Below are 24,227 nucleotides of genomic sequence, written 5' to 3'. Positions count from 1 at the left end.
TACATCTAAAACTCTCATTCCCCTCCCCTTTCCATTGTCATTGCAACCATCTTAATTTAGGTCCTTATCACTTCTTGCCTGGACCATTGGTCTCACTGCTTCTAGTCTCTTGCCTTTCCTATGTATCCTTCAGACTGCTGCCTGGAGAGTATATCACTTTTATGCTCAGAAACCTTCAATGGCTCCCCACTACCTATGGAAAAAAGTAAAGTCCTTACCTGGCATGGAAGGTCCTCTTTAATTTGCCTTTGATCTACCTTTTTCCAGCCTCTCCTTACCCTACTGTCAACTCTTTGCTCTAACAATGCTCACAGTGTCATCCTGTCCTCTTGTCCACATGCCTTTTCTTCATGCCATCACTTGAATCCTGTAATTACCTGTGCACACACATATTTCAACCCTTCCTCTCCTTTAAGGCCCATCCCACATGACCACCTCTTCCATTGAACTTCCCTATCTCCCCAGCTCTAAAGGAAGTCTCCCTGGCACTACTCTGCTTGGCCTCTCCTTTTTATTTACATTATTACTAATACGACCACTTTCTGTGTATATGTCTTATCTCCCAAACTAGATTGTAAGCTCTCTGAAGTTAAGAGACAGGATTGGTTTAACCTCTGTATCACTAATGCCTCCCATAGCACAATACATCATATCTGTATAGATGATACCTAATAAGTGTTTGCTGAACTTCATCCACTGTGGGGCAAGGATAGCTTGGAAGTTCTAAGTCTGCTCTATATTGTTCCACATAGAAAGATCCAAAATAAAGCACTAACTCACAAAAACCTAGAAATGTTTAAATAAACAAAAAGAGACAGAAATGCTATAAATGCTCTTTCACTTGGAAATTTTTTTCTTCTAAAGGAAGACAACATATATACATTGAGGTAAATATTTCAATATAGATAGGAATGGGCAAAAAACTTAGGCACTCCTCCAAATAAATCTACATCCATCATCAAAAGTCACAAATGTGTCACTGCAAGAGGAGTCAGACCATAATGAAGATAGTAGTGCCCTGCACTGCACTACAAGCTTTTACTCAAACACAAAAGCACATTTCTAATCTCTGGTTTATACCTTGTTCCCACAGGTACCCATACACACAATTTAACACTTATTCTCTCGAATTCATTCAAGACATTTCTGTTAAACACACACACACACACACACACACACACACACGCACAGAGGTTATGCTGCCTATTTCTGGCAAAACTATGTTTGTGCAGCATTTTGAGGAAAATAGTAAAATTTGTAAATGTGGGCCCTTGGTGGGAAGAAAGCAGGGAAAAATAATATAGATGGTTTTAGAAAAAGAACACATTTGCAGCTTCTGTCTATAAACAGTATAATGCTGAAAGACAAGTCAAAAAGTTCACAAAAACCAAACGAGGTGACCAGCTCCTAAAATGCAAAAAACTCCAGGGAAATATATTGTGGTTTCTATACTGGAGACTGTCGTGCATCCAAAGACCACACAAAAGACAGAATTCTAGTAGTGGTTGCCAAACTACTCTCCCTCCAAGACCTCTCCCCACCTTAACATTCCCCCTTTCCCCCATCCACACAAAAGTCTAATGGAAACAACAGCACTGGCTGCTACTGCTGCGCTTACCTGTCCGCCTTCATCAGGAGATTGGGTGGCAACTCGACAAGCTGGTTGTGCTGAACATCAAGGACCTCCACCTGAGTTCTCTCCAGTCTTTCTGGTAGCCTGGTTAGCTGGTTATGTCCTACCAGCAGTTTACGAAGATTACTATTATAAAACAAGCTGCAAAGCACAAGAGAATCAATTTAGGAAAGGAAGGACTGAGAAGCAGTTGAGACAAAATCTGTCCCTGAATCCCCAACCCATCCCAAAGCTACATGGATCAAAATTATCTGAGTAACTGAAAGTCTGTTTCAGCACAATGTAAGAATTTATATATCCAACCTTTTCCTTTTCTTTAAAAAAACAAAACAAAACTTGAGTAACTTTAAGGAAATAAAAGGAGGGTGAACTTTCAAATATTTAAAATAAATTTTACTCAAAACATAAAAGTAAGTTGTCAGTAACTTACTCTAAGGCAGTTAGGTGGTACAGTGGATAGAGTGCTGGGCCTGGAGTCAGGAAGATTCAGCTTCCCACGTTTCAATCTGGCCTCAGACACTTATTAGCTATGTAACTTGAGGCAAGTCACTTAACCCTATTTGCCTCACTTTCCTCATCTGTAAAATGAGCAGGAGAAGGAAATGGCAAACCACTCCAGTATCTTTGCCAAGAAAACCCCAAATGGGATCATGAAGAATGAAAAACAACTAAACAACTCTAAGGTGCATTTTTTTTTAATGGAAATACTCATCGGTAAGTACATAAACTTTCCTCTAAAGAAAGAAGAGGGGGAAAAATGGTAAAGGAAGAAGAGGGAAGCTGAATGATGAGGTCACAAAATGGAAGAGTGGGTAAAAAAGAGATGTGTATATGTAGGAAGGAAATTTTAAAAAATGTTAATTTAAGTTTCCATAGCAAGAATTCTACTTTCTTTTAAATTTAATTATTTGTAAATATGTCACATTCCTGTAGTGGAATGGAATCTCCTTAAGGAAAGGAACTGGTTTTTTGGTCTACATCCTTAGTCTCTCACATCATGCCTTGTACATGTGCCATGTACAATCTCTGAGGAATTACACTCAATCATATTATTCTATTGTGTCTACTTCAATGTTTAGCACAGAAATACAGTACGAGTATTTTTGAATAGCTATTAATTAACCCAAGAAAGGTTCTAGGTTGTTGTTGGGGGCGGGAGGCAAGTGGAGTTAAGTGACTTTCCCAGGGTCACATAACTATTAAGTGACTAGGGCTGGATTTGGATTCAGGTCCTCCTGACTCCAGGGCCGGTGCTCTATTCACTGTGCTACCTAGTTGCCCCTTGCAAGTATTTTTTTTAATGGATACAGAAAAAGCTATACTACTCTTTCTTCATTTGTAGACTCATTTTCTTTCTTTCTTTTATTTTTTTTTGCCTTTGTCTCCTAACCTCTATGTGTTTGGGGTTTCTTTTTTTCTTTTCTTTAAAAAAAAAATTGGAGGGGTTCCTATTTTGTTTAATACCAAAATGAATATAAAAGACTCTTGTGCTGGGAATGAGATTCATCTAATCACCTTTTCCATCTTGATATCTGAAAATCTATTTGGAAGTTTGGGCATGTTTTTTTCTATTGATGATTAGGTAAAGCTAAAAAAAAAACACAACTATTGGGTGAGAAGATATAAAACCATATTTGAGTGGCATGTAGCTTCTATCACTTGTATCCAAAAAAATCAGATGCTGGCCATACATACCAAAAGCCAGGGACTGAGAAAGATACTATAGAAGAGTTAAATTAGTATTAGCTAATCTAGTTGTTTGAACTTTAGTCAACATTATAAAAAGACAGATAGAAATAGATATGTACACATAAGTATATTCTTCATCTATCACCTGATTTCCACCCTAAGGATGTCCATTTTAGTCAGGCAGAAAATTTAACTCATTCTGACACTGGTTTCCTATATAGCTAAAACTTCTACATTTAATTTTTTAAAATATATTTTTATTTATTTCATTATTTCCCAATTATATGTAAAAATTATCATTTATTTAAAAAAATTTTGATTAACAAATTCTCTCCCTCTCTCCTGTTCATCCTCCTTCCCGTTGAATTTCAACACTGAGACTTTCCTAAATTTGGGTTTTGTTTAGGATTAGCATTTCTTAGCACCTATACCACAAGGTTGTTGTGAGGATAAAATGAGATGATATTTGTAGCACAGCGCTCAGCACACAGTATAGATACTATATTATTCATTCATGTCTGATTGCTTCATGACCTGTATATGATTTTCTTGGCAAAGATAGTGAACTGGTTTGCCATTTCCTTTTCTAGTAGATTAAGGCAAACAGAGGTTAAGTGACTTGCCCAGGATCACACAGCTACTAAGTGTCTGAGGCCACATTTGAATTCAGGTCCTCCTGACTCCAGGCCCAGTGCTCTATTCACTGAGCCACACAGCTGCCTCTACAGATACTACATAAGTGTTAGATATAATAATTCTTAATAATAATAAATACTAACCTAACCAGCTTCCATTAACATAAAATAAATTTCAGATTAAATTTCTTTGGGAAAAATCTGATTAAAGGTCAGCTATATTTTCTTATGTTTATGCTTTTAACACAGGGAGGAAGGCAACAAGCCTTCCTTATTAAACTCCTATACTCTGTGCCAGGTACTGTACTAAACTCTTTATAGATGTCTCATTTGAGCCTCACAACAACCCTGGAAAGTAAGTGTTATCATCCTCATTTTATAGCTTAAGAAACTGAGGCAGACAGCAGTTAAATCACTTGGCCAGGATCACACCTGCTGAATTTGAACCCAAGTCTTCCTAACTCTAGGCCCAGTGCTCTATCCATGCTACCTGCTGCCTCTGAGAGCTAGAATATAGGTAAAAATTTCATAACTGTATCTCAGATATCTTAAAGGTGTTATCACTGCAATTAAAGATGTAATAGGTTCTATGTACTTAAGTTAGGTGTGGATTTTTATCAGCTTGTTAATGAAAACCTCAGTGTTAGATGAAGGAGAAGAGGGGATGAGATGTTTGCAATTAACTTGATTTGGGGAAATTCTACAGGTCAGATACTAGCAAGCTCTCCAACTGAGTTTACTAAGCAGGAATGGAGGAAAAGGGGGCTGAGGATCTCACTTCCAATAACTATGGAGAACAGGAAGAATTTTGCAACAATCGTCATAGTGGACAGCACTGGTTATCTATGGCCTAAGTGCACTCTGGTCTTCATCCTAACAGAGAAGGCACAGAGGCTGGAGGAACATCTCTCCACTTTCCAGGTTATCTGGCAGAATAAAGTGTTGCTTTAAAAAAAAAAAAGGGACAAAGCTTCAATGTGAGAACAAGGAAGAAAGTTCCAAAGAGGCAGAAAGGAATGTTGGCCTATAGAAGTAAAGGCCTGGAAAGAGAAAAGGCAGACTTGGGAAGAGAACTAACTGCTCTTTAAAATATGGTGTCTAAGGATGGGATTTAGATTACTGGACCCCAGCTTAAAATACAGGAATGATATACTTCTGAGATGGAGCATACTTAAAAAAAAAATTGAAGGCTGTTAAGAATAAATTTGCCTGGAGTCTTGCAAAACTAATCAAAAGAGTTTTATACTGAAAAAGAACAGAAGAGAAAATTCACTCACACATACATGGATGGGGGGAAAAAATTACATCTTAATTTTTACTGAATTCTAACTGAAAATTAGCATTTCCTTCTGTTATGATTAGAAGCAACAAACCAAGTAGAATTAGGCTTCACCAAACTGCCAAGGAGGTCCGTGAAACTAAAAAAGGTTAACAACCCCCACAGACAGAAGTCACAAGTAAGAAAAATAGCAGTGGAGACAACCAGAAACTCACAAAAATCAAAGAAAAGAGCCAGCAACAAAATCCAATGCTTTGGATTCTACACGTAAACACATAACATATAAGTAATGAACACTCCAAGGAGCGTATTTTCCAAATCACTAACAGCTGGTGGGATAAGGCCCATGACTGGAATATAGTTCTAGAATGAAAAGGAACAGATAAGATAAATAAATTATTTGGGTGAAACGTGACAATATTGGCACACAGACATCATATTGTCATGCTAGGGGACTTCAATCATCCGGACCTCTGCTAGAGCTCACTCTCTGACCAAAGAAGATCCTATAACAATTCCATGACTTGCTTTAATGATAATGTCAGCCTTTAAAAGGCAGAGGAAATGACTGCCATTCTAGATCTGATTTTTATCCACAAGGAATAAAAATAAGCTAAGAAAAGAGCCTGGGAGGAAAGTGGACAATTTATGTTAAAACTTTTGTTAAAGAAAGGAAGGAAAACCAGGTGTAGATAGATAGGCACTCTAGATTTTGGGAGGACAGATTTCAAAGGGTAAAGACAAAGGATAAATGAGATCTTATAGACTAAAGTTCTACACAGGCTATTGGCCTGGGGTGGACAGGAAACTCAAGAATGAAATTCTAAAAACATAAATTTAAGAAAAAAAATCTGATGAGAAGGAAAAGCAGATTTGTTTAAAGAGCCCAAGAGAGAGCTCATCAATCAACTTAACTTCGAAAAGATATGTGAAGAAGATGGACTTGAGGCTAGGGAATGGAGGAAGAATCCAAAAGCATGGCATCATACCATAAGACTTATGTTGGAGTTCTAAGATTCTGAATGCACTGAAGCTGGCAAGGAATGCCAAGAACAAGAAAAAAGATTCTGTACAATAATAAGAGTGTCAAGAAGGCATAAGGACTGCTGCTTATGGTGGATGATAAAACAACACATGACAGAAAGAATTGCTCAGTCCTTAGCTTGTTTTCTCTGACAAGAAGAAAAGGCTTTATATGGAAAAGACAGACCTGAAATGGCTCCTTGTGGGTTGATGCCCCAAATTAGGAAGAAAGTAAAAAGGTAACCTAGATGATCTTGATGAATTCAAGTGACTAGGCCAGATGCATTACATGCCAAGGTACTGAAGGAAATGGTGGATGTGACTGGAGAAGGGGAAATGTAGTGAGGATAGACAGTTTTGCCCAGGCAATAGAATCAGGAAGATGGAAGCTGTAAAAAGGCAGCTCTAGGCCTGGAGGAAGAACTTCCCAATAACCAGAGCTGTCCAAAAGCAGAATAGATGGCCCTGGAAGGGAGGGAGCTCTCTCGCTGGCGGCCATCAAGGAAAGGCTGGCTGACCACTTGTCAGGATTTGGTAGAAGGGATTTTTGTTCAGATACAGGTTTGTGCTAAATGGCTTCTGAAGACCCTTCCAATCCTGGAGCTCTCTTAAATGCCCTTTTCCCTACTTAGCAAACTGTGTTTAATGTCCCTGTTCTCCCCTGATACTATTACATATTAAGCAGCTACTAACCAATGTCAATAAAGTATGTGCCTAAAGAGTTATTCTGTGCACAGCTCCATACATACTTACTTATTCCCTACAGTAATAAAGGCCATACATTTGTAACAGTCCCATATTGAGTTAGGAGTGCAGTTGATGGACACACACCATACAAAAGTAATCTGATTAGTGTGGGGACTACTGAAAGAGTGACCTTGGCTTTATTATTGCTCTGTTGAAATTACTCTCTGGGGGCAGCTAGGTGGTGCAGTGGATAGAGTACCTGCCCGGAGTCAGGAGGACCTGAGTTCAAATCTGGCCTCAGACACTTAGTTGTGTGACTCTGGGCAAGTCACTTAACCCCAACTGCCTCACAAAAAACAAAAACAAAAACAAACAAAAAAGAAATTACTCTCTGGCTCTTGGTCAGGTCAACTAAACATGTATATTCCACAACCATCTAACTCTTTAACAGAAAGTGTGGTTTTATTCACCATCAATATTTCCAACAATTATCTTTAAGGATAATCTCCTAAAATAAAGGTTCCTGTGAAAAACAAATGTATAAATTCCCTCAATGGTGTTTTCATGGAAGACTCTGGCTCTATATCACTAAATGAACAATCATGGTACCATGCATTTCCTCAGGTTTAATGGCCAGTGGACAAGAGTACAAAGGGACTGAATGTACTTTGAATAATTAATCACCTAGCTCAGTATCTGCAAAATACTTTGTTGCACATTTTGACAACTTGAAAATAGAGGATATGTCTGGTTCAGGTTTTTTGTTTGTTTTGGTGGACACCGGAGATCACATGGTCTTTTTATAAATTCGGGAGGTTACTTCCTTAAAGATTAGGAAACAAAAGAAAATTAGGGAGATTGAGAAAAAGAGAAGAGTCCGGGTCTCTCAGCCCAGATTTCTTATTAGGAAAAACACAACTCTGCTTGTCGGTGTCAGGTTTAACAAGCTAAAAATCTCTGAAAATTTCCTTTAAAGAACTATACTGAAGTGAGGATCGAGGCAGTCATTTGTTACAGTCAATTTGAAGAAATGTACATTCCAAAGGGATCAAGATCCTATAGGTGGCCCCATCAGGTGGCTTGATATGTCTTTGAGCATTCCTTTTGGCTTATGAAACGAAATAAAAAATTTCCACTACGTACTAACCCTGCAACTGCTTTAAAATGTTTGGCTGAAATTCAAAGCCACATTCTGTTTTTCACTGCATGAAAGTAAAGAAGAAAAGGCCAGGCCAAGTTTATAGCCCGATGACACCACATGAGGTAAAAGACACCAAACAAAAGATGAAAACAAGCCTTTCTGTCACAAGAACAAGGTACACACTAACTCAGCAGTTCTGAGTGACTTCTAGTTTGAGGTTTGGTCCTTTGGTCTACAGTACTTACCGTGCAGGGAGCTCACGGATCTGGTTATGACCAATGTCCAAAACTTCTAGCTTGCGGCTCTCACATACCCACTCAGGCACACTTTCTAGGTGGTTTCTACAAATCAAGGTACATTTTTTTAAAAGTTAGGATCAACCTAAGTTTTGATCCTAGGATTAAAAATATACCAAAGACAATCTCTTCTTTTAAGTCTAAGGCTCTGTTCTTCAGATCACAATGTGTAAAGTATATAATGAGGAAGAAACAGAGAATAAAACTTTCACATAATTTTTAAAAATAATAATGATAATGCTGCAATCTGGGGCAGTTGCTAAATTCATACAGACCAGAACTGACTAAAGTACTAGAATTGCCTAGAGTTGCTTGTTCACAATCAAAGGCAAACAGTGTTCAGTGATGTCACATATGTGAGAGGTGACTATGAAGTATGGAGATCCATTATTTTAAAAACAAAAATGCCAGAACTCCTACATCTAAATTAATATTCTCCTTTAAAACAATCAGCATGGGAAGCCACCTATATCTTTCAACTGGAGAATGTTGGGCATAAATGCCACAGTTCAGGCATTTTTCCATGCCCAAATGATATTCAGCTTTCCTATTTACAAACAGGATCAGGGGACTGGTCAGAATATATAATCCAAATCTTGATTTTAGGAGCCAGGGTCCTTTGGCAAGAGACAGAGCTAAAAATGCCAAAATGGATGGACAGAAATGCAGACCCAGGTGGGGGAACATTCAAAATAAGTAAAACTGCCACCACCACCCCCATTCATGTAAAGAAACACTGTAGGGCATAGTTAGATATCTATAGTTTAACACAAAACTGGGAAATCATATAGTCCAATTCTTTTCTCACAAAGACGAAAAACAAATTGATGTCCAAAATGTCTTTTGCAAAGTAATAGTTATTGGCAGAAGTGAGGTCTCCTTAAGCTTCCCAGTTCATTGCTCTTTTCATCACACTGTTCTGCCTCTTGATTGTTTGAGCACTAGTCAAATGATGCTCAGTTAACTGATCTGACAGAATCAGACCTAGTATTAAGATTTTTTTTTCTTCCAATGTGTCATCTCGGTCTATTTGTAATTATTCAGGCTGGATCACTACTGAGTACAAGTACTCACATCTGGGCTGTGACACATTCTTCTTTGAAATACTTATGCCACTATGATTAGAGCATTTTTATGGGTAGATTGCTCAGGCACTCTTTTAGAGCCTAAATAGTAAAAACTGATCAAACAACATTGAGGTTTCATATACATGCTTTACATTCAGGAGAGTGTTTATACATGAAGTCAGCTGGAATTGCTTAAAGAACTTTCAAACAATTTTACCTCAAAGCATTCCAATTCTAGCACACTGATTCCTTACCTAGAAATATCCATGAATGTCAGATGATTTGGAACTGGGTAAACATCGAGTTGCACAAGTTCTAAGGGGGTAAAAACAACACATGAAAATACTATTTAAATGGCACAGAAATCTGTTGATTAAGTATCATTGTCTTTTTCCCCCTTGTGTTCATAGTTTAGCTGACGCTACAAAAAACTAAAAGGATCTTTTGCATAAAATCATGCTTTACTTGAAGGACTGAATAAGTGGTTTTATCACTTTTTCTCCATTCAAGCATCTAGATTTTAGCTTTCCATCCCTCTTCTCTTGACATGTTATATGCTGTTATAATTGGTGAATTAACAAGTGAATTATATACATCGTTGATATTTGGAATTTCCTCCCTAAAGCCCTTCACAATCTACAGACTATACTAAAACTACTCTCAGTCACCAAAGACCATCCCTCTAGCTCAATCCAGTGCCTTTCTCTAACACATGTGATGCTGATAACCATCTGCTCCTCTGGGTTCTGTGATACTGGGATCCCCTTGTCCTTGATCCTCTCCTATGTCTTCTTCATTTCTTTCACTGACTCCTCTGAGAAAAACCACCCACTCTCTTGATTTCAATGATCTCTTCTGTGTCAAAGACATCCCAATCTGCATCTATAGCCCCCATTGTCTCACTAAGCTTCATTCCTATTCAAGAGCCTGCTAAACATTTCAACCAGGATGTTTTCTTTCCTTCTATTCAACAAAGCACAAGCCATATACATCCCTTCTCCCACAATTCTGCACACCTCCCAAAATTCCCCATTTCTGCCAACAATACAGCCATTTCCTCAGCCCCTCAAGCTTAAAATCTGGCCCTTCAGTCTTCACCTCTGTATCTATTTTAGACATGAATGAATTGTGAGCTGCATCCCTGAAGGGAACTCCCATAGTGATGGGATCACAGACCCATCTGAACGCCAAGAATCCAATCTCCAAGACTTCATTTTCCCTTTCCCTGACACTGGGAATGGACTCTCCCCTCTCCCTTTATCTCCAAGGTCAACTCAAGGATCACCTCCCTCATGACGTCCCATCAGAGAGCAACTGTTCTCTCCTCAAGCTTCTCACAGCATATCTAACACTGTTACTGTCTTAACCCACCATTAAATGATGAACTCATCTGAGGCTGGGACTGTTTTCTTTTATCTTTTCAGGTAGATCCCCTGCATATATGTAGTATACAATATTTACTGAACTGCATTGCTAACGATTCTTTTAAAAAATGTCCTTCATTGCTGCCCTTTTCTGTGTCCCCAGACACAACCCTTGTGAATGTCTGGAGGACTGAAATAACTAGTTTCTTGACTCTGGATTCTTACTTTAAATAACCTCACTATTCAAGTTACTTTAAATAATGTTGCCAGAATAACAGTAGTGCAATACAGCTTTTATCATACTACTTCCCTGCTTGAGAGCCTACAATGGTTTCTTAGTGTTTCCTAGATTGAATCCAAGCTCCTGGTGCTGGCATTCAAAGCCCTCTAAAAACCTGACCCTTCCTACTTAGCCAACCCTCATCTCTTGTTCTCCAACATTAACTTTCTACTTTTTCATCTCATCACAGTCCCATGACCATATCAAGTTCATTTCTACCACTGTGATTTTGATCCCATTCAGATAAAGCAGTAGGTGCTTAATAAATATTGATTGGAGTAAATCCTTCCTTCTTCTCCACCCAAAGCCTAACCATTCTTCACTGTTCAACCCTGATTTTGCCCTTTTCCAAATTTGCATGGTACATAAAAATCCATATTAATTAAGGATGTGATTGTATTTTGTCCTGTACTCTTCTAAAATAGTTTCATGTTTTATTTCTCCAACAAGATTATAAACTCCTTCAGGACTAAAGCCTAATAAATATTTCCTCAGTATTCTAAAAAGTGCTAAGCAAAAAAAAGGTAATTTTTAAAGAATCTGTTGAAGTGACTATTTTTTTTTTTAACTGAAAGGGGGCCTGAAAACTTCACTTTAGGAATCAACTATAACCTTGTGATTTTTATTTATTACAACTGCTACTATTTTCAAATTACAAGCAGGAAAAATTTATTAAACGTATTGGAAACTGGGTTGTTCTGAAGGTGAAGTGAAATGATGCACATTATTGCTGTTGTTTGTCCTTCATTCTCAGAGGACCATGACATTGGGGTGATGTCATGACTTGCACTGAAATGGATTTAAGTCAGGGAGGGCTGTGCAAGGTCATCAACCTCACTCTCTCCTCCAGAGCCATCTAGGTCCAGCTGCAAGATATATATCAAGGTCATTGAGGCTAAGTGACTTGCCCGGGGTCACATAGCTACTAAGTGTGTGAGGTCACATTTGAACTCATGTCCTACTGAGTTCAGGGCCAGTACTCTATCCACTGGGCCACCTAGCTGCCAATGATATACATAAAGTCTTTTTTTTTTTTTATGTAAGTATACATAAAGTCTTTTGCAAACCTTTATTAAAGAACTATATAAATGTTACCTCGCATAGTTATTATTAAACCCTCTTGATAGGTTTCAAAAATGATCTTATTCAATCCCAAAGGATTAATGATCAAACATACCATCCACCTCCAAAGAAAGAACTGATATTGATGGAACAGATTGAAAGCATGCTATTTTTCACTTTCTTTCATTTTTTCCCCCTTTATTCAAGTTTTCTTACACAAAATGACTTATATGGTAATGTTTTACATAATCGTACATGTATAACCCATATCTGATTGCTTACTGCCTCAGGGAGGGAGGTGGGGAGGGAGGAAAGGAGGGACAATAATTGGAACCCAAAACTATAAGTAAGTAAAAATGTTTATTCCTTTAAAAAAAAGTTATTTAAAATAAAATTTCTTTATCACTTTCAAAAAAAAAAGAATGGTTTTATTTCCCCACATATCTCATCACATGCTTTCTCTTCTTTATGAAGTTCGGTTAGCTTTTGTATTAAACAATGCTCTCCTTGAGTCAGTGGAAAATGTTCTGGACTTCTCTTCAGAGAGCCTGCGTTTGAATCCTAGCTCTGCCACTTATACCTGTATGATCCTGAGTAAGTCAGTTTACTTGTCTGGGATTCAGTTTCTTCCTCTATAAAATTAGGTCAAGAACCTTTGGACTCAATCAGGGGTTCTTAACCTCTTTTGTGTTGTGGACCCCTTCTGGCAGTCTGGGTTTGGGCCCTTTTCTCAGAATGTTTTTGAATGGATAAAATATATAGAAATACAAAGGAAACCCATGATATTGAAATAAGGTCATAATTTTGTCCCATTCAAGTTCACAGACCTCCTGTATACATGGCTGCGTTCTGTGTACTTACAGTTCACACCACTCCTGGGAGATGGACATAATAACTGCTTGTATTGTCCACTTTGCAGATGAGAAAACCGAGGCCCAGAGATGTTAAATGATTTGCCCAGAATTACACAGCTATTAAATGGCAGAGCTCAGATTTGAACCCAGTTCTTCTAACTCCAAATCCAGTGCTCTCTCCACTACACCGTGATGCTTCTTCTATATAATTAATTTGCTGCTGTAGAGTATATTCCTGTTCTTGTCCTCAGAGACACACTCACACATTCAGTTACCAAACAGCTCTAGAAGAAGGCTAATTTGTTATCCCCCTACACCCCTAGGTAGAACAACCATGTCAAAAGAGATTACTTAGCTCAACAATTACAACAAAATAATACAGGGAACAATAGAAGAACTACAACTTTCCTTCCTCTGCTCTTCCCACCAAATCAGGATTCGCCCCTCCTTCATGCCCTATGTCTTAGCTTCATTTAACACTGGCATTTCCACAACAGCAGAGGAGAGATGGCAGGGACAGTGCTGGAGGAAGGAAGCACAGGTAGGAGCAGGACAGATGATGGTACTACCTGCCTCACTTACCATTTGAACAGGCATAGAGTGCTTTTAGCAAATAGCCACAAACATTGAGTGTCACCAACTGGTTCCTTTCACAGTGCAGAACTTCAAGATTGTTGAAAACCGTAGCATCCAGATCACCAAGTTTATTATCTCGCAAGTCTAGTTGAGTCACATGAGGAAGGAAGTCCACCTCCTGCACCATCAGCTTCCTAATTACATTCAATCTTAGAGGGAGAAGGAAGAAGATTCAAATAAAGATGGTATTTAACTTTCACACTGCAAATATAAACCCATTCCCACTTTGGTGGCGCCAGATACTCAAGGCTTACTGTGAAGCTCTTGCCATAATTTCTCTATTCTCAACTATCTGGACTTGTCTAAATAGCTACCTTTTCTAACTCTCCCTATTTCGTATAATTCACAAGGGTTTTCACTTTGAGGGTACATTCTTAAATACAATGGAGAGAATTATGGCTGGGGGGAAAATTAGCATATGGACTCCATCTGAAATTATTTTAGGAGGATCATATACCAGTATTAATTTATTTCAGCAAAAGGAAAACCACTGACATCATACTGGAGACAACTTAAAGGGAAAAACCCTGAACTTCCTGGAATGCCCATTACTACTACAATAAATATTCAAGTCTGAAAGAAAATAAATACGAAAGTAGAGAGGCAACAGCTCAAGTATCATAAGTTTTAAAGTGGGACCTTAGAGGACATCTATTCCAATTCTCTCAGTTTATAGATGAAAAACCTGAGGTCCAGGCTGGTTATATGATTTGCCCCAGCTTGCACAGGTAGTCATTAGCAGAGCCAAAGTCTTCAGAACCCCAGTCTCTTTCTACTATATACTCCCACTTCTGACTGAACCCAGGAGAAACTGATAACACTAACAGATACAACGCTGTAGGATGAAGTAAGCATAAAAGGGGAAAAAAAGGAAGCCACACAGTCTCTCAGTTGGTTCAAGGCTGGGAATGAGCTACAGATCTATTGTTGTCCCTAAGACTTGCTGGGAATGATAAAGTCCGATATGGGAAAGTTCAGAACGTATAGAAATCTGGCATACAAAGGGACAGTGACTAGAGGTTATAGAATAAAGAACAACAATCCAAGGATGTAATAGAGTTCATTGGCAGAAGGAAATCCAGTGAGGAAATGCCCACTGTCTGTGCACATCAGCATCTTCTCTGCCACATATAGTGTCAGAGCAGCCTGGTGCACTGAGAGGCTACAAATCGTGCCCAGGGTCACCTGGTCAGCAACTGTCAGAGGCTGGACTAGAACTCAAGTCCAAAATAGAAGAATCTATAATAGGAGAATCAGCTAGCTCTCTGAAAGAGTTTGCTGGAGATGAGTTGCCAGGACTTTGGCCATTGAGATAAAAGAAGAACTGAGAATACTGACAAACACAACAAAGGGATACATTGTTACAAAGATGAATTGAAAATTCCCAATTCCTATTTTTCAATATGATACCTTCATCTTTATTTGATATTACCTAGGCAACAAAATTACAATATCTTCCCCCAAGAGCAACTTCCCTCCTGGAATAGCAGGAACTCACCAAAAATCACGTAATGGCTACTTGAGAGGAAGAACATTCAACATTAGGGCTGGCCTTCAGCAAACAATTTAAGATTTATCTTCTGACTTCCAACTACCAAGATAAACCAGTTTTCCTCTTCAGTGAGTTTTAATGAAGAAGAGAAGAGAAGGTGGAATGTGTCATGCCACCTCATCAAAAGATACACCATTAAGTCAATAGATGAAAAGGATTGGAAAAAATGCAGGTGTGCTTCGAATCCACTACAGGAAATCTCAGAGGACAGCAAGGAGCACCAACCGAAGTTATTCTTCCTCTTCTCTCTTTTCACTCCACATATGGGATGAAAATTAAAAATCCAATCCCAGCTTGGACACTTGGATCATTCCCAAAGATCCCCTACGCTGCTAAGACTTGGGAACAGGTAAGAGAACAGACACCACTTTGGATACAAAATGTCACCCGAATTTAGAAACACTCTTCTTCCAACTGGTATTTCATTAACTTTGATCAGTGAAGCATCATTTACAGGAGGCAGCAGAGTTCAAACACGGGACCTGAAATCAGGAGACCTAACCTTAAGTTGTCTCTGACACTTAAAAGTTCTGTAACCTCAGACAAATAACTCCACCTCATGGGGCCACAGTTTCCTCATCCATAAAAAGTGAGGGGACTGAACTAGATGGCTAAGGCCCCTTCTAGATCTGCCTATAAGTCTATGCCAAGCTACCTCATCAAAAACATACACAATACAGTCTTGTTCATTGTAAATCACAAAAGGAAGACCCACCATCTTTAGTGACAGAAAAGGTTTTCATTTAAATGGGCGATGCTGGGGCAGCTAGGTGGCACAGTAGATAGAGCACCGGCCCTGGAGTCAGGAGTACCTGAGTTGAAATCCGGCCCCAGACACTTAACACTTACTAGCTGTGTGATCCTGGGCAAGTCACTTAACCCCAACTGCCTCACTAAAAAAAAACAAAAACAAAAAATAAATGGGTGATGCTTCTCTAACATGATTCAAAAAGGAAGTATATAAGGAAGAATATCCTTTTTACAGGCCAATCACTATTTTCACTTTTGCTTGTTCACTAAAACAGTCCTCTAAGATGCAGTGAAGACCTTGGTTTAGTGTATAGCAGAAACCTCTAAATTTCTGAGGGAAACAAGGGATACTCAACATCTGTCGGACATCACCCAAAGAACTCCCACTTTGGGGTAGTTCAGTTTCTTTCTTTCTTTCTTTCTTTTTTTTTTTTTGCAGGGCAGTGAGGGTTAAGTGACTTGCCCAGGGTCACACAGCTAGTAAGTGTCAAGTGTCTGAGGCCAGATTTGAACTAGGCCCTCCTGAATCCAGGGCTGGTGCTCTATCCACTGCACCACCTAGCTGCCCCCGCCACAGTTTCAATGAGACTGTGCTGTATTCATTTCTACGACATTCTCTAAAGTGAAATTTTTTGTTGTTAACTTCTCCTTTTGGGAATGGCAATAATTTCTTTCTCATTTCTGAACATCATATCTTTGCAGAACTAGATTGTCCATGGTTGCTGTGATAAAAAGCAAGTCACACACGAAAACAGATGTGAAACAGGACAGGAGATTGGCAGTGTTCAAGCTGATTCCAAGATTAGAGAAGTTGTTCAGTGCCTCACAGACACACATCACATTAGTAAGTAATTGTAGTTATATAAGAATGAAATAAAAATATTATTTTCCTTTCAATTACTTTTTAGATGCAACTAAGTTGTTAGGACATAAATACTTATAAAACTTTAATTATTTCTTTTGGTTTAGGAGCACCTAAAAAACTATTTAGATACTAAGAGTACCATGAATCAACAAAGTTAGGGAACCTCGGAGCTGAGAGTCAAAAGAGGCAGAGAGATAAAGTGATCTCTACTGATTTCTACCTTTGTGACCCAGGAAAGTCATTTCATTTGTCTAGATCTAAGAGTCTTCACCTGTCCAATAAGGGAGGTGAACTAGATTATCTCCTACTGGTGGGAGTGGAAGTAAAAAAGGAAAGAATCTGAGAAACATTTGACAGAGAAAACTGAGAAAATATGATAATAAGATTGGATATGAGGAGCAAAGAAACAAAAGGAAAATTTAACTGCAAGATGCTGTGTCCAGATAGTCAGGAGATATCACTGTCATTGACGATGTTTTAGTAGCTAACTTTTATATAACACTTTAAGATTTGCAAAGCATTTTATAAATATTAACTCATCTTATTCTTATTAACAATCCTGGGAGGAAGATGCCATTATTATGCCCATTTAACAGCTGAGGAAACTGAGGTAGAGGTTCCATGACTTGACCAGGGTCAAATAGCTAGTAAATGAGGCAGGATTTGAATCCAAGTCTGCCTGACTCCAAGTTCAACCCTCTATCCATATAGCTACTTCCTCCAGGATATAGGTGAAGTCATTAAAAGAAATAAAATCACACGAGAGAGTCAAATGAGTTTCTTTTTGGATATAACATTTCATTTATAGTGTAGATGTCTAGCAGATAGTCTGAAAGATAGTACTTAAGTTTAAAGAGTAGTCAGGGCTGAAGATAAAAATCTGCTCTTAGCTAAGAGTCATGTGCAAAAAGTTAAGAGTCAAAGTTAAGAGAGTACATGGAATGACTACATGAGAATACAAATAAGCAAGAGAAGGTCAAGTCTTGGGAAATATCATTTATGGGTGACAAGAGTGACCATAAAAGACTGAGAATGAGAAGCTTAAGGAAGGTATGAAGGAAACAAACATTTATTAAGTGCTTGGTACATGCCAGGCACCATGCTAAGTGCTTTACAGAAAAGATCTCATTTGATCTTTTTTTTTTTTTTTTTTTAGTGAGGCAATTGGGGTTAAGCGACTTGCCCAGGGTCACACAGCTAGTAAGTGTTAAGTGTCTGAGGCCGGATTTGAACTCAGGTCCTCCTGAATCCAGGGCCGGTGCTCTATCCACTGCGCCACTTAGCTGCCCCTCATTTGATCTTTACAACAACCTGGGGTGATAGATGCTATTTTACAGATAAGGAAATTGAGGCAGATAGAGCTTAAGTAACTTCGGGTCACACAGCTAGGAAATGGGAGGCTCCATTTGAACTCAGCCTTTCTTGACTCCAGAAATAGAAGAAGAGAGCAGAGACTCACAGACTCCAAGGGACACATTTCAAGAAGAAAGGCATGATCAACAGAGTGAATTATAAAAAGAAGACAAGGAGGATAAGAACTGTTTAAAAAGGATTTTCCCAATGGCACAGTCACCTCTAACACAGGATTCTATCTCTGCCCATTATATATACTATGTGATGTGCAGAAACAGTGAGTGGTCCTTTGCTACAATTAGCCTGCTTTGTTTACAGCAGCTGTCACCGAATAAGGTTGTAGAAGCTTCCCTAATAAGTTCAGTAATAGCTTTAGGAGAACAATGTACCCTAAAATACGAAATAACAATTCAATTAGAAAGTGCCAAAATTGCTAGCTTTTTTCATATGGAGGCACATGCTTCTTTAACAGGTTACCTTAAATCCACATGCTTAATGTGTGGCATTCTTCGTAAAGCCTGCAGGTTGAGGGTCTCCATACAATTTCCAGACATACAAAGTTTATCTACAGCTGTCAGTTTCTCCAAAACCTTTGGAATGTCTGTGAATTCATTGAAGGAGAGTCCTAGGTAACTGAGCTGCTGCATATTCTCCAACTCAGCAGGAAGAGACTGAAGATAGTTACCATCCAGCAAAAATGTCTGTAAGCTATTCAGAGAGAGAGAGAGAGAGAGAGAGAGAGAGAGAGAGAGAGAGAGAGAGAGAGAGAGAGAATGAATATGAGAATACAACAGATTTTTGAAATTGCATTTTTTTTTAATGAAGCACAGAACTTCAGCACAAGTAATAGCTCACACAAGTGGGGAAATGCATCCTACTTCACCCAGGGAATTACAAACGGGTGGAATACAAGAAAGTGAGGCTCAAGAGAGAATATGGTCATAGATAAGCCTCCTAAACATCTGTAAAAATCAAAACAAAACCAAAAAGATGAATAGTTTTCCTGACTTGGGTAAACATAACTGGGGACAATATTTGCTAACTGTGGCAAGAAGCCAAAACAGCCATCACATTCCTTGTTATTTTGAGACCATTTCCAAATCTTGCTAACACAGACAATGGGAGGGTAATTTACCTCTTTCGTCCATACTTAAAGCCACCTACCCAAATAGATTTTTCAGCTTTACCAAAACAGCAAAAATTCTGTATTTTATTTTTCAGATACTAAAATTTAAGAAAACTAAAAAATGAGTTCTCTATTTTGTCCATAAAATTTCCAACCGCTTAATTGGGGATGAAAGCCGATAACTTAAGTGACCAATACAGCTGAGAAAATGACTTAGCGTTAGGTATTGTGAAACCTGTGCACAAAGGTCATGGGTTGTACTCCACGATGGGGCTTTTAGAACATACTTGTGCATATCTCCTGCTGCTGCTGGAAGAGTTCGGAGGGCATTGCAGGACACGTTCAGCTCGGTCAAGGTTGGAATATTGCATACTGCCAGAGGGAAATCTCCAAGGTGGTTATTGGAAAGATTAAGGCTCTTCAACTTGGTAAACCTATAGGAACCAAATTTTTAAAAAGGAGAGAAAAAAAAAAGGTCACAGATTCAGTCATAGAATTCTATTAGCAGGAGAGGACCTTAGTGCTCACCCTGGTATTCCAAATCCTTCCTTTTAAATGTGAAGAATGAATGCCCAGGGAGACGAAATGATTTGCACAAAATCAGATGGGGGCAGAGTCTGGGCTTTCTGCCTGATTATCCAGCCCAGTGTATTTCTCAGAAGGCAGCAATCTTATCTCCACAGAAACTAAAACAAAGATATACCTTTGAGCAACTGAGTCAGTCTTCCAATTTTGTCCCAGTTACCTGGTAATTAGGAAGCTCATAAAGGACAAAGAGGAGGTATTACCATGTAGCAGAAAAGACAAAGTCAAGGTCCCATCTAATGATACAAACAGTTGGCAGATATATGGGGTTTGAAGATTTACAAAGCACTTTACAACTATCATCTCATTGTATTCTCACAATAACCGCAGAAGGTAGATGTTATTATTGCCATCCCTATTTTACAGATGAGGAAACTGAGGCAAAGAGGTATTTAGAGACTTGCCCAGAGGCACACAACTAGTAAGTATGTAAGGCCTTCCTGACTCCAGACCCAGCACTCTTCTCCACAGTGCCACTTAAATGCCTCTGCCTGTGCTAAGGACAAACTTTTGTGCTCCTGTTCTCCCATGTCAAAAATGAGAATAATAAATTCCATCCCCTTCCAAATACAATGTTCACTACCATGAAGTGAGAGTATATGTAAAAGCAAACACCTCATAAATTAAATCAAAAATTTTTGTACAACTTATCTTGATATCTCAAGAGTTTAATGAAATATCTGTGACAAATTTGGATGACATTAAAACACAATATATTCAGGGCCATTTCAATATTTCTTGTATGTTTTTCCCTTGAACCGTTTCCCTCTGTTGCCCATAGCTAGAAAGCCAAAGGTTTCAAGAGGCAAAATTTAAAAGCTGACCAAAGGTAACAAGGGAGATTCTTAAGTATCACACACAGCTTTCACAGGTGGGTCTCAATGGTGCTCATTCAGATCAGTCAGTCATACCAGCTAGCATAGCTAGTCTCGAGGTTCAAAAGGAATGATGTCAGACCTAGTAGATATCATCATGCTCCAAGACAGGAGTTGGCAAACAATAGCCTGTGACCCAAATTCCTCCAAGGAGCAAAGAATGTTTTGGATTTTGTTTTGGGTTTTTTTTTTTTGGGGGGGGGATATTTTATTAAATGATTTATTTAGAATTTTCCCCAAGTTACATGTAAAATAAACCCCAATTTTTTCACGTTGATTTTTTAAAACTTTGTGTTCCAAATTTTCTTCCTCACTCCTCCCCAAGAAATCAAGCAATTCAATATAAGTCATATAAAACATCTTCACATTAGTCAGGTTGTACAAGAAAACAAAGCAAAATACCTTTAGAAAGATGAGCTAACAAATAAAATTATACTTCAATCTGTATTCAGATACCATCAGTTCCTTCTCTGTCGATATGGTTTGCATTTTTCACAAGTCCTTCTGATAGCATCTTACTCATCATTTCTTTCACAATTACTATTGCTAATTGTATTACCCTCCATCCTATTCCCTCCCCTTGATATTTACTCTATTTTCTATCTTCCTTCACCCTATCCCTCCTCAAAAGTGTTTTGCTTTTTACTGTCCCCTCCTCCAATATGCCCTTCCTTCACCTCTCCCCCCTTATCCCCTTCCCGTCTCACTTTGCCCCAGGGCAAAATATATTACTAGAACTACTTGAGTGTGCATGTTATTCCCTCTTTGAGCCAATTTTGATGAGAGTAAGGCTCACTCACTCTCCCACTCCTTCCCCCATCTTCCCCTCCGCTCCATAAGCTTTTTCTTGTTTCTTTTATGTGAGCTACTTTACCACATTCCACCTCTCCCTTTCCCTCTCTTCCAGTGCATTCCTCTTACCCCTTAACTTTATTTTAAAGATGTCATCATGGGTCGGTGACACAGTGGACAAAGCAACAGCCCTGGACCCAGGAGGCCCAGAGCCCAAATCTAGCCTCAGACATAAGTCACCCCACCCTACCTGCCCCACAAAAAAAAAGGATAAATAAAAAATACTTTATAGGTATCATCCCTTCATATTCAATTCATACCTGTACCCACTAAGTGCATTCCTTTTAGCTACCTTAATACTGAGAAAGTTCTTATTAAGTTGGAAGCATCATCTTCCCATGTAGGAATGTAAACAGTTTAACCTTTTAACATCCCTCATGATTCTTTTTCCTGTTTACCTTTTTATGCTTCTCTAGGGTCTTGTATTTGAAAGTCAAATATTCTATTCAGTTCAGGTCTTTTCATCACAAATACCTGAAAGTCCCCCTTTTCATTGAAGTCCCATTTTTCCCCCTGGAAGATTATACTAAATTTTGCTAGGTAAGTGATTTTTGGTTGTAATCCCAATTCCTTTGCCCTCTGGAATATCATATTCCATGCCCTCCAATCCTTTAATGTAGAAGCTGCTAGATCTTGTGTTATCCTGACTGTAGCTCCACAGCATTTGAATTCTTTTTTTCTAGCTGCTTGCAATATTTTCTCCTTGACCTGGGAGCTCTGGAATTTGGCTATAATATTCCTGGAAGTTTTCCTTTTGGGATCTCTTTCAGGAGGTGATCAGTGGATTTTTTCAATTTCTATTTTACCTTCTGCTTCTAGAATATCAGGGCAATTCTCCCTGACAATTTCTTGGAAGATTATGTCTAAGCTCTTTTTGGTCTTGGTTTTCAGGTAGTCCAATGATTTTCAAATTATTTCTCCTGGATCTATTTTCCAGGTCAGCTGTTTTTCCAAGAAGATATTTCATATTACCCTCTATTTTTTTATTCATTTGGATTTGCTTTATTGTGTCTTGATTTCTCATAAAGTCATTAGTTTCTATTCTATCCTAATTCTTAAGCAATGATTCTCTTCAGAGAGTTTATGTGCCTCCTTTTCCATTTGGCCAACTTGGTTTTTCAAGCTGTTGATTTTTTTTCCCCATGACCCTCCTGTATCACTCTCATCTCTCTTTCCATTTTTTCCTCTATCTCCCTTACTTTTCCTTCTACCTCTCTTACTTTATCTTCAAAGTCCTTTTTGAGTGCTTCTATAGCCTGACACCAATTCATATTTTTCTTGGAAGCTTTAGACGTAGGAGCTTGGACTTTGTTATTATCTTCATCTGCAGGTTTATTCTGATCTACCTTGCAACCAAAGAAACTTTCAATAGTCTGCTGCTTTTTCTGCCTGCTCATCTTGGCCACCTATTTCTTAGCTTTTAACTCCTTCTTAAAGTGTAGTATTGCTTCTAGGATGCACTGTCCTAAGCTACAGGGTGGTACAATTAGGCTCGTTCTCAGCCCACCTGTCCAGTAAGTAACCACAGGCCCGCTTTCTCTTTAACCAGGAAGCAGAAATCTGATTCAAATATGGTTCTCTATGGTTGAAAGCTTGGCATACCTGTGCCCCTCCCCCACTGGGCCACTGCCACTCAAGTCCGCTTCCTGGACAATGTGCTACACTTCTGCTCCCGCAGAGACCCCCACTATTTCCCCCTGGGCAACCGCTGGATCACCTCACCAGTCCATGAGTTTCAGAAGAAGTTACTGTTGCTGAAGATTATGAGGGTCTGGAGGCACCTGGATCTGCACCTCATGCTGAGTTCGTCTTTCACCCCGGTACAGTAGACAATCCCTGCTGCCTATTTAAGCCATCTTTGGCTGGAAAATAGTCTCACTCTGTTCTTTTGTGGGTTATGCTGCTCCAGGAGTTGTCTTATGGCATTTTTTAGAGGTATGTGGACAGATCTGTCAGGAGCACAGAGAGTTGCAGCCTCTCCTCTGCCATCTTGGCCCTGTCCCTCAAGAATGGTTTTAAAATTGTAAAAAAACCAACGGGCTTGAATTGGTCCAAGGGCTACAGTTTGCCAACCTTGCTCTAGGATATCAACTTATGAACTGAAAAAGAGGTGAACAATTTATTCAACAAGCATGAAGGACGAACTAATGTTAATAGTAACAAGAACAATGACAATAGCTAACATTTATATAGCCTCTCCTGTGTGCCTGGCACTACATCAAGTACTTTACAATTATGATCTCATTTTGTCCTCACAACAACCCTGAGAGGTTAGGTGCTATCATCATTCCCATTTTACAGATGTGGAAACCGACTTGTCCCGGGACAAATAGTTAGTAAGAGTCTGAGGCCACGTTTTAACCCAGGTCTCTTCATTTGCATGGAGCAGTACTCTCTTCATTGCAACAAAAAGATACATAGCATGAGTTCTGCAACCAAATGTAACAACACCATCCCTCTTCTTCCCCCATCACAGATATTTAAAGGACTAGAGGAAAGCCTTAAGCACATTAAATGGATCTTCTATGAAGGATTCCTAGAAGATTCTACCATCTCACTGGATTATTAAGATGAAAGTGTTTTATAAAACTCAAAGTGATATATAAGTGTGAGCTGTTATTAT

The 24,227-nt window shown here is 38.8% G+C and overlaps 1 protein-coding gene across 1 annotated transcript in view; it reads right to left on the bottom strand.

Annotated features, from left to right (window-relative positions):
* Positions 1-24,227, bottom strand: part of PHLPP1 (PH domain and leucine rich repeat protein phosphatase 1) — a 295,223-nt gene that overhangs the window by 59,240 nt on the left and 211,756 nt on the right. Inside the window, exons 5-10 of the mRNA XM_043975799.1 lie at positions 19,580-19,726; positions 18,644-18,874; positions 13,593-13,795; positions 9,705-9,765; positions 8,333-8,428; positions 1,619-1,774 (exon numbers count right to left, since the gene is read on the bottom strand). Of these exons, the coding sequence (XP_043831734.1) occupies positions 1,619-1,774; positions 8,333-8,428; positions 9,705-9,765; positions 13,593-13,795; positions 18,644-18,874; positions 19,580-19,726 (894 nt within the window). The remainder of the gene's footprint in view (positions 1-1,618; positions 1,775-8,332; positions 8,429-9,704; positions 9,766-13,592; positions 13,796-18,643; positions 18,875-19,579; positions 19,727-24,227) is intronic.

Source organism: Dromiciops gliroides, chromosome 1 (genome assembly GCF_019393635.1).
Source record: "Dromiciops gliroides isolate mDroGli1 chromosome 1, mDroGli1.pri, whole genome shotgun sequence".
Taxonomy (NCBI): Eukaryota; Metazoa; Chordata; class Mammalia; order Microbiotheria; family Microbiotheriidae; genus Dromiciops; species Dromiciops gliroides.
The sequence above is the reverse complement of the archived record's forward strand: the minus strand, read 5'-3'. Positions and strand labels throughout refer to the sequence as shown.